Source organism: Aspergillus lentulus (assembly GCF_001445615.1).
Source record: "Aspergillus lentulus DNA, contig: Alt16, strain: IFM 54703, whole genome shotgun sequence".
In the NCBI taxonomy this organism is placed as follows: domain Eukaryota; kingdom Fungi; phylum Ascomycota; class Eurotiomycetes; order Eurotiales; family Aspergillaceae; genus Aspergillus; species Aspergillus lentulus.
In genome coordinates this window covers 4,449,450-4,463,605 of record NW_028322113.1, presented here as the reverse complement: position 1 = coordinate 4,463,605, position 14,156 = coordinate 4,449,450, and the positions used below count along the sequence as shown (strand labels likewise).

Genomic DNA, 14,156 nt, shown 5'->3' with positions numbered 1-14,156 from the left:
TCTCTATCATGTGGAGGACGGAGGACCTTGCTGTTTGTTTCCCGAATTCGCTGTACTCTCGAGCATAACCATGGTGGCCCGCTACCAGAATACCCCAGCAGGCCCCGGATCAAAGGGGGTTTCATGTTGCCAGCAGACGTCAGAGCATCCCGGATTTCAGATGAGCCAGAGACCTCAGCTGCCCCTGGGGCTTACCACACCAGGGAGAGCGCTACAACTGAACTCAGAAGGTCGTTTTCCTCCCATCCTTAACGATGTATGGATACGCAGCAGTTAGTGGCTCAGATTCACAAATAGTACAACCTGAATTAGCCGCCGCATCTCGCACAACGCGATCCTAGGGTGTCCTATCTCTTTTTTAGTCCAATTTCACTTCTACTGGTAGTGCAAGACCAAGTTTGGGCCCGAGTGCGAGCTAGGTAAAGTGTTATCTCCAGACTTTGGTGCGGTTGTGCAGAGGCGACATACAACCGGTCACTGCTAGGCTATGTATGTTAGTTATGGCCTGCATCCCTGCCTTGGGCACGCTCGGAGATTTTGACACTCTATGTGGGGAGGTTCACGACTAGGCTACATACGACTACACATGCCCAGAATCGCGGGGAGGAAAACCCACGCGCAAGAAAGAGATTTCAGCAGTGGGTCGCAGAAGCAGCCGGTGCCAGCCACAAAAGCGACCCGAGGTCCTTTGTCCCGTCCGCGTACCCCTCTATGGTTGGAGCCAAGCAAGTGTAGTAGAGGAGCTGCACTAAGTACTCCGTAGCTCGTAGTTGCTGAGAGCGCGTAAACATGAGAAAGGTAGAGAAGTAAAGAAGGAATAGAATACAAGGAGAGCTCGATTGACAAGGAGGAGCGAATATGACGCCAACGGACATAATGGGCGCCAAGCCAGTGGATGCCTTAATTCCGCCGAAGAGGGCAAAAGGGCAAGGTTGAAAGGATTCTTTCTTGGCTACGGTCATGCCAACAAAAAAAGTAATCACCAGACCCCTGCGCGAAATTTTACCTTTGCCACGATTTTAAGATCAGCATTTCCATCTCCAACTTTGTTCTTTTGTTAAAGAGCCTATTCTTCCCCACGAGCAGTCAATCCAAGCCCTCGACAACGAAAAAAAGGTCTTCCTCGCTTCCCCTCGGTCTCCAAGGACAGACCGCCTGCCCTCCTCAATTCCGCCGGGCTTCCTCATCACTCTCGCTCGCTGCTCGTTCCCAATCGCGCGATCGCAAATCCATAACATCAATCGCAATGGCTGGTCGAAACGTTTCTCACGGCCGTGGAGGCGCAGGTAAGAGATCTGAATTGATTGTCTGCCGTTGCAGCGCACATCTCTTTCCAGTTGAACTTGAGCTAACATCCACCCTTTTCCCCCTCACCAGGAAACATCTACTCCACCGCAAACCCCACCTCAGCAAAGGATCTCATCACCCCGACAATCAAACAAGACACCTTCACAACCGGTCGCGGCGGCTCAGGCAATATGGTCCAGTATGACCCGGAGCGCCCGGAAATCGCGCGCGAGCTGCAGGATGTAGAATCGCCGCCGCAACGGGTGGAGGAAGCCCCGCACCACACGGGCCGGGGTAGGTTTTGGCCTTTCTTTTCGTCTGCGCATTGACGGCATGGTTGAGCTAACCGGTGGTTGTTCTAGGTGGTGCTGCGAATGCGTACGTCCCGTCCCCCGAGGAAGAGAAGAAGGTCCGCGAGCGGGAAGAGGAGAATCTGCAACGGGTTCGGACCGCATCGAGGGATCGGTTGAAGGATGTCAAACAGGCTAGTGAGAAGCGCTCGGGGTCCTCATCTTCGCGGTGATATATCTTTAAGGTTGTCTTTGAAGTTCTCACGGTTTTGGATTCATCGTGGGACGTGGGATGCTGTCAACAGCTGGCCTCCCAGAATGCTCAACGAACTTATCTCATACTTGGAGAGAATGATAAAGTACTGCTGGCGGTGCTTGATGTCCCACCCGAATGACTGGGAACTGCGTTTGGGCAGGATTGTTCTGAAACTTGAATTCTGCTCGGATGTCATCTTTTGCTCTTCCTGTTCGGTCGGTTGTTTTCTTTCTTCACTTCTCTTCTTTCTCCACCTTTTTTACTTCAATGTTCTTGTAATTGGATAATACCCTTGTCTGAAAATCAAAATTTGAATGACGAAGCGCAGTTCTTTTCCTGAGTTGGATTGTGCCAGTACGGAATGGATTCACTCGAGCTGCTTCATCTTTGGTGAGATGGCGGAATGTTGGGCGGTCTTTTCCTGTCTATATATCGCCTGAGACTATCTCAGCATTAATACACACTGGAGGCGCTAGTATGAGCTCCAATAGAACCCCGGATGCTTATCAACATACTTCGTTGCTTTTTCCGCACTATTTACCAATGAGATTCTGAATTCTTCCACATAACTCTCTATTGATTTCAACGTAATTATCCACTTTGCTAGACCTGGTAGCTGCTCATTATCGTGGATATGTTGAGGATGCGATTAAGTTAAGCCAGTATCGGCTGGTACCTATGTAAACAACAAATGGCCGGAGATCGGACCAATTCTCCGGGCACTGGTATCACGGGGGATGCAACCTAAGCACCAGACATTAAGTGCCAAATATGTCGACGCAATTCCTTATGGTCTGTGGAATGACCCAAGGACACCACAATAGTCGCAGAGTGTCGACTATGAGTGGCGCGAATGCGAGCTCGGCCCTGATCTCTCATCGCTACCAGGGGATTCTCGTCGGACACTGCCAGTAAGACTGGGCTTCGACGGCGGAGTAGGTTTGGGGCGTTACAGTGTCTTAAGACACTCACTAGGACGGAAGTGACGGCGATCGTGACGTGCATAACAGAATCCTTGCTGCAGTCAAGTTGGTGGAATATGACAGCCCGTAGCATCTAATACCCAACTAATAGATTGTCGCCATTGAGAGTCCAGGAGTCGACCTATTTGTTGGATGATTCGTGCACCCCATTCACCCATCCACCAGCGGCTTCTCATAAAATGGAGGACCACAGCATAATGAGCCAGGATGACCAGAGCGAACGGATATCGCTCATGCACTAGGTCTATGAACCTCGGCGGAATGTGGTACATCCACTGGAACGCCACGATTGAAGCTTCCCTGCCTTGCGCAAGTTTTTCTAGAGTCTCCCCCAACTGTCTGATTGTTGCCTCAAACATCTCTCTTTCGTGCTTCGGGTTCCGGTTGGCCAGCTGTGAGTTCGTCATTGATAACGACATGATAGCAAGCCGCGAAGTGTCGGGCATCTTGGGGCCACATTCGTCCTTTTCAAGCAACGGCTTCAACTCGCCGCTCTTAACTTGGTCAGCGATCTGGGCCAGAACATTCATGGAGTTCCTTGCAACTTGGAAAGCCTGGCAAAGATCATCCAGCGCCGTGTTTGTCTGGCCGTGTCCGGCAATCAGAGGAAAGGCCAGGGAAGATATGGTCGTGAGGCTGCATAAAGCAAAGGCTGCATTGCAATTTGAATGGTCGATATTTGCGAATGTCTCTTTGAAATTTGACAGAGCCATGTCTTTATGGGTCTTTGCCGTTTTAATATATCGTTCGTGCATGCTTCCTCCTGTTGAGGAAGCCAGATGCAATGCGGACAGCGCGAGAATACCATGCATCAGGGCCGGATGCTGCATAGCTTCACGTGGAATGACAGTCTGCCAGATACTCTCAACATCGCTATTATGAGACATTGAACGATATGTCTTAGTACACCACTGCATCATCAACTCCAAATCGTGGACGTTGAGGTTGTCTTTGGCACCATTGCGACCAGTGGGACTCATCTGACTCTGAGACTTAGCGACGCAAGTCAAAACAGGGATAGATGGTAATGAGTCCATTGACGATCGATTCTGTGCCGATGTAGAGCGTGAATATTTCCAGGATGGCATATAGTGGCATATTATATCCCGCTTAATGCAATGAGAACATCGCGGATGCTTCTTCCCACACTGTCCGAGTCAGTTAAAACCGAGGAAAGACCAATGGGATGAGGAATCAAGATGAAATAGATCCATAAACAAAGGAAGAAAAAGCCCCATCCGAACACAGACATTTTCCAAGGCACCGGAGGCTCTCAGCATCCCTGTCATGGTCATGTACACGATGTTGTCCGGTGAGCTAAGAGCCATCATCGACAAGAATAGAAACACCATTGGTCTTGGAAGTCGGAACAACAACGCCATCATGCATCGCACATACCTTGACCCGTCGGCTCCTGCATTGAATACAGCCATGACCCCGGCGCAGAGAGTTCCTAGCACTTATTGTCGGAGGCATCGCGCAAGCCAGCTCCGTCGTCTGAGCCACTCACACTTCTCTAATGATTGAGGCTCCAGAGCTCGATATAATTCCCCGGCGAATCGCCTCCACAATTGTCTTGTGACCAAAGAGCGTCAGGGATGTCCTCGAATCTACCCACCAACGCTTCGGAGGCACCGGTGCTGGGGTGTGGTATTTAATCTATTTTGACTTAGGAGCCGGAAGCACGAGTTAGACCCTGTCAACGGGCTAAGGAACGGATTTTCAAGCTCAGTGGGTCTGAGATCGATCGCCGTCTCAACAGTTACCAAAACTGATACTCCTCTGCGACGCTCTGGGTGACAGAATGAGTAAATGCTTCCCTACACTGTACATGTCGCTGCACCGGCTGCGCTCGGATTTACCGGACCCTGGATGGACAGATACATGCATCATGCACTCAATCGTGAGTCCTGGCAGAGATTGGCATTTACCGTTGCAGGGCGAGTCCCGTGAGTCGAACCACATTGTCCGTACTAGGAAAGAGGTGGACAACTTTTTGAATGGAAGGAGTTGGTTAGGAATCTCAGGAGCCTACTCCGTACTTCCCCCCTTGACACCTATGATTAACAACATTACAGATCTGTGTCCTAGCCGAGCCCTTGCTAGCAACAACGAATAAAGACACAACAGACAATGATGCAGTCGATTCTCACGAAAGCAGGATTGCAGATCGGATTGAACTATTAAACAATTATCGAATATATCGATCATCGGAGCTGAATATCTACTATCGCCAATCGGCTACCTCCGACTTGCCCCTTAAAAACGATTCCTCGAAGACCGAAAAATTTCCCTCATCCATACGTTTGCACCTTATTTAATCATGATACGCATGATGCTTCTACTAGTCAACGCAACTATCGACTCGTATATCATTGGGTGATCGTCACATACATCCCTGTTCCTCGTCATGCCATCTTGGGACAATCCACTTGCAACTCCACTTGTTCGTTGTTCCACTGGCCGCACCTAGAACCCAAAGATACCAATCCGGCGGGCTCTCCACCTTGGCGCTATCCTTATCGGAGTTTGGATCCAAACTTGCTTTTACCCTTTCGGGTAATTAGTACTCTTGGTCTCCCTTGATCTACCATCATTGGATCATCGTTTCTAAGTAGTGCTCTGAGCCTCTGAGCCTCTGACTTGTTCGCGTACGGCGGTGTGAATTTGTCCATTTAAACAAACAGAACACTGTCAGTAGGGAGTCGCAATCCTGATTGATTCGACTGTCAGTGCTGAGTATGCTCACGTCGAAGCGAGCTAACCTGACTATGTCAGGAACTACCAATTCGCATACGACCAAGGTTGGACATGGTGGATTATTATGCAGAGTCCCTTCCACAACATCAACGCACACCTTCAGCTTCAGACACGCTCGCACCCTGTTCGACCATCTTCCAGAAAGCACATGCGACGGCTTTTGAGCCAAGAAATATGACGAAAGCCTCAGACATTCCGCCGTTTACTATTTATCATTGAAGTCTATATGGGAGCTCTCGCACCAATAAGGCCAACAACTAGCAACTCGAATTAATATAGTTGTCTCCATCGATGGCTTCACCCACGACCACCATCCCTGTCATTCTTGATCTGTTGGGACCAATACTGAGTTTTCGGGACAACTAAAAATGCAAGGCCACCTAAGCTTGGAGCTTACCAATCTTGAAACTCCATCGCATTCGCTGAAGGGAAAAGCGACAGCCTTCTATGCACTGTCTGTGGCACCATGTATTGTCCAAGTTGCGACGACAATTGGTGATATATTCCTACAGCTGTCGTGTTCGCCTAGGCTCCTCTGAGACTATTCCTCAGGAGGGAAAAGGACAGTTTCCGTTCATGTATTTCCGGTCCACAGGCACATGCCTTTACTCATTGCCCAGTCTCAGGCTCTTGCGAGCGGTGTTCGACAATCCCTCTATTTCCCCGAAGGAGCATCACCGGCCAGACCAGTAACTATTTGTAGTAAGAATGATCCAGGCTAAGTATGCGTCTAAGAAATACGGTGTCGTGCGGGATTTGCTTTCGGCTAATAAGGCGCTCTCGAAACTATCGTGAACTAACCCTTTAGAGATTTGTTTCCTTGAAAGAGATAATGGGCACAATAGAACGAGGGAGTGACAATGGCCGTTTTGGGTATCTGTCTGTCAATGAACGCCGATCTCAGACAAGCAACAACTTAATCATGGACTAAGTCTCTATCTAAGGTTGATTAGACTTATCGATAGCGCTCTCGTCTGAATCATATAGTCTGGCAAACGAGCGATTTTGACTCCAGAGGAATGTATTATGCGCCAAACTTAACAGAATTTCCAACTGCGTATGTGTTTTCGCCATTTCCTGGATTACTTGTGAAACTCACTGCACGAATTTTCCGATCTATTCGTTGTTTTCGGTTTCCAGCCTTCTAATAGCGGCTCTCTAGGGAAAGCGTTAGCCTAACTTACCCCTGAACTCCTTCTGGCCCAGCCCGCCTGTTCGAGAACCTTCGACGTCCGTTCCGTCGGTCGTTATTGACGGTCAAGGGCAAGAAGAGTCTTCGCGAGTTGCCGCTCTGGCAAAAGGGATTGCAAGAGCTATGTTGATATGATACAATTGAAGCGTCTCGTGTGGTGAGCATCGGGCCACGAGCCTTAAACTCAGACCAGGTAATCTCAAAGCAGATACCTCTTTTGACCTTAATTGCTGAGAAGCTAACCGTGCTGGTAACTGAGCTGTGCAAATCTTAGGATATAACCTCTCGGTCAAAGAGTCACCGGTTTATTCGAAAAGCCCATAGGCCTCCGCTTTGTCACGAGCATGGCAAGAGTTCCGGTCTTCGTCCAAGCTGGGCTCTGGGTAGTGGTCATTTAGAGCACCATGAAGCTCGCAAGGCGACCTAATGTTCGATGCCCCGTTCGATATATTCACCTATTTCACAGTGATTAAACATGGATAGGTAGGGCGAAAGCCTCTGAAGATCTTAAATTTAGCACGCTAGTCGACGTTGCACAGGGACCCTCTGAGCCACCGAAATGGTCTTGAGCTCGGCCAGTTCTTGTGATTAGCCGCGAAGGTTGAGGTCTATGAAACCCGGTACTTGGGAGACGACATGCTCCGGCGACATATCAACAGACTTCTTTCTCATTGCCACAACCATGGATATGCCAAATGAGAAACTGTCAACCCGCCACGAATCTTTCTCGTCGATCACGGATCGACCAGTCATACCGCAGCCATGTTGCCAATGCCTCTTCTTGCAGGCGAGGCCAGAGTTGCGGCATGCCTTGCCCGTTATTCTGTGACATTCCGATAGGATGCCCCTCCGGGTATGTCAGTTTCTCCACCTAGGCATCACCAACTTGACGAGTGACGAAGTCCAGCATTGCTTGCTATAATTTAACTCTCACCGAAGACGGAGGAGAATATACCAAGAGGCTTAACGTTGTTGTACTGGTACTGCGCTGATTTACGAGTCTTTGGACTAGGCTCGTATTGCGCATTCTTGTCGAGGCCTTCTACATCTCCTCGACCTCCTCGTCGACCGCGAAAGCGCGGAGCAGATGGGTCGACAAGACGTTGAATCTCTCATCTCGAAAGCCGCCAGGAGCAGACTATCAGTCAATACGAATTTTGGCAAATGAGAATCTTCTTGACGTGAATTGCGTTCGACTCGATGATGAACACGTCATCGCGGCGTCTGATTCTGTCGAGAGCTGGAAGTACGTCATTTGGTGATGTCTCTGTGAATGGTCGCTGGAAAGATGAAACGCGTTGCATCTCTCGAGTCGGTGTTTGCTTTATAGAAGTGATTGACCGCAAGAGTAATTGCTATCTGGCAATCACTGATGAAAGGAGCTGCCTGAGACCATGATGAGCTGTTTCCTTTTTGGGAAGGCGCTATAATCTTCAGTTGGCATCGACGCGGGGTATATGGCCTCAGGCAGCCATGTCTCTCGAGCCCAGAAAATGACGAATGTGATGAGAATTCAAAGAGCCAGTTGATTGTCTCCAATATCTAGGTAATGGGGTGATCTCAAGAAACCTGCGGGAGTACTTAGGTAGTAACCTAATTGAATAGAAATGGTACCACTTTCTATATTCTCTATATACTGCGACACTCTCCACCACAGCCGCTTGTCGATTAGCATTCCGTATAGTAGAATTACGGTACCCTCGTCGTGCTCAAAGCTAGACTCTCAGGTGTCTGCTGCTAGAGGTCCATGACGAAGTAGAACGAAGTGGGCAGTGTGATTTGGGTTACACCATGAGGCATAAAACATCCTATATGAGTGGAGATATCACCAACATACTGCAAGCCAGCCGAAACAGTCACCTGCAGCATCTAGTGACACTCTCGAAAACGAAAGAGGTAGATCTTAATGACCCGTATTTGTTGTCGGGATTTGCTTCAGTCGTACGCAAGCTCGCCATCCTAGAGAGTGCTTTTTATTGCTGCATGAGATCACATTGATGGGCATTCATCTGCTGATAATCTGACCAAAAAAGGACAGGTGCATCTTGGGCCGCAAAGAATATGCCAACAGTCGATCTTGCAGCCAGACGTCAGGCTTGATAGTTTTTGGCGACTGGATTAATATTCTCCGATAACTCATTAGCTTGGAGTTGACGGATATCTGCTTGGCGTCATGATTCTCTCTTGCAGAGGAAACAGAGAGGTGATGACGGAAACGGCCATACAAGTCAAGATCAGCGGCAGGCTAACCCGATGCGGACATGAACTGGTCCTTTTGCATGGTGGTATCTATCTTAGGATTCTAAGTCCGTAGATAGATAATGCTGCAACTGCCGCTCTCGCTATTTCTCTGTTTCTCAATTCGTACAAAAGACCGAGTTGCCCGACCCAGCTGGGAGGACCGCCAGTCAGCGTTGGACAACAGACATGGGGGATGGTTAGCCGGTCGGTCTCGGTCAGTTGGATTGGTGATCCGACACTCCACTTCTCGCAGAATGCAGCAGTTGGGCGTAAATTCTTGTCAAATCATCCTGTCCTCTAGTTACATCGCTGATTTCAGCGGGCCCCACGACCTGGATGACGGTATTCTGTCCTTGAGTGCGTCGACAACGAACTGTGGATGATGGAAAGAAAAATAGAGGTTCGTTTTCTCAAAAATACTTCGATAAGGGGGAAAAGCCACATTAGATACTGTTAGATGAAAGATAGGTGTTAAAATGTGATTCATCAACTGTTGCTTGGAATAAGGAGATGGCTATGTTGGAGCTGATAGATGGATAGCCTGAGGAATGAGGAGAGGGGGGAACCCGACCGTCTGGGTCGAGGTTCCTGCGCCGGGCTGATCACGTCCTGATCCGTGTTGCTCATATTAATCACAGTCAAGTTAAGGTACTTTTACTATTCCGCACCGACCACCGACAAGAGTCCGGCATGTCTCGACTTAGGGGTTGGAATTCAGATAAACTCACCTTTGAATTAATCAAACCCGTGTCATCAAGAGCAGAATATTGAAATCGCCCCTCGATTAAAGTCAAAAGCAAGTACAGGACCAGGAAAACGTGGTAAAGCACGAGCGCAACCTTCCAGTCTAGATCTCTCATACCCGTGACCTTCTCTTTTTCCCCTCTACCATCCGTTTTTGGTCCCTCACACTCTCCCAACTTCTTTCACCCCGCCATATCCTACGATCGTCTTTTTGACGTGGTCTTTCGACTTCTTGCGTCGATCCTCGCCAGTCCCAATTCAAGGTCAGAGATTGACGAACCGGATTGTTGTCTCTGAAGCTCATTTCATCTTCTAGTGGATCAGCCTTGAACCGTGTCGGCGAACCCTTGGTCCTCAAGCGATCCGTGGAAGGCCCAGCGAATCTCCCGCACTTTGACAGCTTCTCACTACGGCTCACCCAAATCGATCGCCTTTGCGTCCGTCGGAAGCTCTCAGCTGTGTTGCGCCAATTCCGAGCTGGCTGATTGTGTCTCTGGTCATATTCAAAAGTATTGCGGATCGAAAGAGCTATTCAGTTCCTGGCGCTCTCGAGCTGGATTTGCAACTTGAATCACCTCACTTAACACTACCCTCGTTATTTCCGAATATTTTCCGTTCAGGATTTGCCACTGCCGCTTCTTCTACCGTCTCAAACTACATCTCGCGCTCGCAGAAACTGCACCTCCCCGACCGTCGAGCCATTTTTGCGACACCGGCTCTACCACAAACATCCGGTTGAAATTCTACAGGCGAAGCCCGGACGACAATAGTACCTTTGTCGGCTTTGTGCGATATTTATATATATTTCACATATCCTGCAGGGCACCACGCTTTGCGACGTCGGTCCATTGCCTCACGCGCTGGTCGTGCTGAAGTGCAATTTCACCGTCCTCATTCCGATCGCGGAGGCATCACCCCTCATTGCGGCCTACAGTCGATGCTTCAACAGTGACGTTGAATTTCCGCTTCGTCGCATGTCACATATATACCCCTCCTCTTTTTCCGCTTGACTGCAACCCTCTATAACATCCGAGAAATAACATCTTTCTCTTCTCTTCATACCTGGTGCCGTCCTCGGTTCCTTGAGCTCACGAACCATGTACGCCGTTGAGGAGAGGTCCCATCCAGTCCCGCCGCCACCACCTCCTCTCTCTATGGATCGCATTCCTCCTCCGTCCTCTTCATATCCGACCCCGGGTTCAGCCGGTCCGATGCGATCTGCGGACCACCTTGCCCCGGTTTCGACCATCCACGAGGGCCGCATCTGGTCTCTCCAGGTGGTGCAACAGCCTATTCGAGCTCGCATGTGTGGCTTTGGCGATAAGGTCAGTGAAAATGTTTCGGATGGTTCATTTTGTTCCTCAGAAGGTGTCTCTGACTGTTTCATCAGGATCGAAGACCAATCACGCCTCCCCCCTGCATCCGCTTGATTGTCAGAGACGCGCAAACTGAAAAAGAGATTGATATAAAGTATGTTGACCTTTTCATCTTTCTATGGGACGCCAGCTTTGCTAACTCGCATGCTCCAGTGAGATCGATACCTCCTTTTATGTCCTCACGGTCGATCTGTGGAATGCAGATGGAACCAGCGAAGTGAACCTTGTCAAACACTCGGCCACGTCGCCATCAATATCGACGGCAATGTCATCATCATACCCGCCACCTCCGCAAAATCTTTCTCCTACTTATCCCGCCTTCACACAGAACCCGTACGGCCAGCCTGTCGGATACCCGCAGATGAACAATTATTACGGGGGGAATGCTCAGTTGGCGTATCAATACGGGGCCAATCCACAGGCTTCCTACTATCCGCCCTACTATGCTGGAGGTCAAATGCCCCCGGCTGGCATGTCGCCTGCGCAGCAGCCAGTTACGGCGGGGCCCGGTGGCATGTTCACACGCAATCTTATTGGAAGCCTCAGCGCCAGCGCCTTCAGACTCACTGATCCAGATAACAAGATTGGAGTATGGTTCATTTTGCAAGACTTGAGTGTGCGGACCGAGGGAACCTTCCGGTAAGCAACCATCTTCTCTAGCCATTTGTGCTTGTGATTGTCCTAACTAATCGGAAACATAGTTTGAAGATGAGTTTCGTCAACGTCGGCACACAGTCTGGCGACTCCACGAACAACACGCCTGTAATCAATCACGGTTCTGCCCCAGTTCTCGCTTCCGTCTTCTCCGAGCCGTTCCAGGTCTTCTCCGCTAAGAAGTTCCCGGGCGTCATCGAGAGCACGCAGCTAAGCAAGTGTTTTGCTCTTCAAGGCATCAAGATACCTATTCGTAAAGACGGTGTCAAGGGTCCTCGGGGGCGTGGTGGTGACGGTGACGACGACGGTGATGATTACGAATAGTGGATGACAGCGTAAGCTTGCTGAAGTCATCCCTTTGCAAAACTGGGCAACAAGTGAGTTCTTTGAAATTCCTACTGTCATTAATGGGGTAAAATTTGGGGTTCCTTACGCGGTGTTCTCGGAAGGATTTGCTTTGTCAACAGGATGGGTTTGTATTGCTATAAAGGCTGGTGGCGAGGGATTCAATTGCTTGTTTTCTTTTCATGTGTTTCTAATCCCCTTTCCTTGCTTTTGTGACACCTCTCTGAAAGAACACAATAACCCTCAGAGTGCGCTATATCCTGGGTTGGTTGTCTACATGCATATATTCAGGCTAGGTGAATAAAACCAAAAACAGTCCGACTACCCACCACTGTACTATGAAATAACCGTGAATCTGAAAAATGTAAGAATTCATAAACTAAGGTCTCGATTCCTTGCTAGTGTACTTGTCATAGGCCGGAGTTCACGCTGGCGATCGCGTGTACATTGTACTTGGTTGTCTGACTCTAGGGATATATATATCCGCAGGAGACATAAAAACACCAAGACTCAAATCCCTAAAGAGAGCCAATGCTGATTGGACCAGATATTCTAGCAAGGAACGGGTCCTGCCGGGCCAACAGGTAGTCCAGCGACTTGTCATTTTGGTTCGACGAAATGGTGAACTGCATGGACCGATGTCTCGTTTTTTTTTGTTTTGTCGCCACATCTACCAGTTGCTTCTCGGAACAAGTCATTGTCAATAGGACGGAGGGGACCGCCTGAGGTAAGATGATGTTCCATAATGACTGTGGGTTTGAGATCCGATGCCGCCATGATGATGGCATGGGTAAGCCCGATGTGTCCGCATATTTGCGTTCGCTGAGAACAGGCAGATATGCGTCTGTAAGGTTCTTTAAGAGTCAGATAGTACTGGATGGGCGAGTAGAGATGCCTTCAAATACTACTTCTTATCACTCCTATAGGGGTTTGCAGGTCATTCAGGCCACTGTTGAGAGCACAGAGCTGACCTGTTATTGTCACGTTCTGGAATCGAAGACGAAAGGGTGAGTTTCCATGGGCACTGGATTTAACGGACTGGCTCTGGTGCTCGAGGCTTACAGATCATCATGACATTTGAAGATATGCGTGTTAAATCATGACCCAACAACATCTCTGCCGAGCCGACACTAGCATTCAACATCCGAATGTGGTCATGATGATGAGGTTGGTCTATTATAGCCAGACCAATGTACTCACGGAGGCAAGCGGATATAAACACTACCTTAGCAGCCTTGCTGCCCTTTCTCACTACATTGTATACAAGCGCGCTTCTTTAGCCCCGATTACTCAACCCGAAGACAGCCACTAATCCCCGTCATGAGGCTAATGCTACTCTCCTTGCTCGCTGCATTAGCAGCAGCAGAGAACCGAACCGCCGGTATCCCCTTCCAGGTCAGAGCCAGCGCCCCCGGGACACCCGTTGACAATCGCATGATGACCGCGTCCAATCTCACGTTCTTCCTGAACGGCCAAACAGCCTCTACCTGTCCTCTGTCGTCGGGCTGTCCACCGGGTAACCGTACCGTCCTCAATGGAGATGCTAGCTCTTTGGTACGTCCCTTATTCCCATACTTATCCAGGCAGGACAGTACTGACGATGTCGACGCGAACAGGACGTCCTCGTCCCCGGCGGCCAGCAAATCTTCGTCACCGGCGATGGTGCCGTCCACTTCACCCCGGCTCACTCGCCTTCTATTCCCCCTGGCGCGTCTACGGGTCCCTTCTCCCAGGCCGGCGGGGCCTGGCATTTCACCGGCCTGGGGGCGCGTGACTTCATGGCTTGTCCCACGCCGGTCAATCGGTGGAGGGTGTTTGCGGCGTTGCGGAATGCGACTGTGCCGGGGGTAAATGTCACAGCCTGTGTGCCGTTCGTGGCGACGGTTATCCCGTTCGTGTCGTCGCAGCCTGGTGCGTTCCAGTATACTTGATCGTTTTTGTAGGGGTTCTGTAGTGGAGTGAGTGGTTGCGCTTCAGGTCAAAGTTGTTTCACGGCGTTAGGCGCGATATACTAGACTAGACATGTAG

At 49.7% G+C, this 14,156-nt stretch overlaps 4 protein-coding genes across 4 annotated transcripts; 3 read left to right on the top strand and 1 right to left on the bottom strand.

Moving 5' to 3' along the window:
* Positions 1 to 1,246: 1,246 nt before the first annotated feature.
* Positions 1,247 to 1,810, top strand: ALT_8910 (DUF3602 domain-containing protein; the record flags this gene model as incomplete). Its single annotated transcript, XM_033558690.2, has 3 exons — positions 1,247 to 1,286; positions 1,378 to 1,581; positions 1,650 to 1,810. 3 exons carry the CDS (start codon positions 1,247 to 1,249, stop codon positions 1,808 to 1,810), a joined length of 405 nt encoding a protein of 134 aa, XP_033414581.1.
* Positions 1,811 to 2,857: 1,047 nt separating this feature from the next.
* Positions 2,858 to 3,853, bottom strand: ALT_8909 (uncharacterized protein; the record flags this gene model as incomplete). The annotated part of the gene is made up of 1 exon (XM_033558689.2): positions 2,858 to 3,853. The coding sequence occupies one exon, from the start codon at positions 3,851 to 3,853 to the stop codon at positions 2,858 to 2,860; it is 996 nt and encodes a 331-aa protein (XP_033414580.2).
* Positions 3,854 to 10,850: 6,997 nt separating this feature from the next.
* On the top strand, positions 10,851 to 12,107 carry ALT_8908 (velvet factor family protein; the record flags this gene model as incomplete). Its single annotated transcript, XM_033558688.2, has 4 exons — positions 10,851 to 11,078; positions 11,144 to 11,223; positions 11,283 to 11,768; positions 11,831 to 12,107. The coding sequence occupies 4 exons, from the start codon at positions 10,851 to 10,853 to the stop codon at positions 12,105 to 12,107; spliced, it is 1,071 nt and encodes a 356-aa protein (XP_033414579.1).
* A 1,341-nt stretch (positions 12,108 to 13,448) lies between these two features.
* Positions 13,449 to 14,059, top strand: ALT_8907 (putative IgE binding protein; the record flags this gene model as incomplete). The annotated part of the gene is made up of 2 exons (XM_033558687.2): positions 13,449 to 13,682; positions 13,745 to 14,059. 2 exons carry the CDS (start codon positions 13,449 to 13,451, stop codon positions 14,057 to 14,059), a joined length of 549 nt encoding a protein of 182 aa, XP_033414578.2.
* Positions 14,060 to 14,156: the final 97 nt, after the last annotated feature.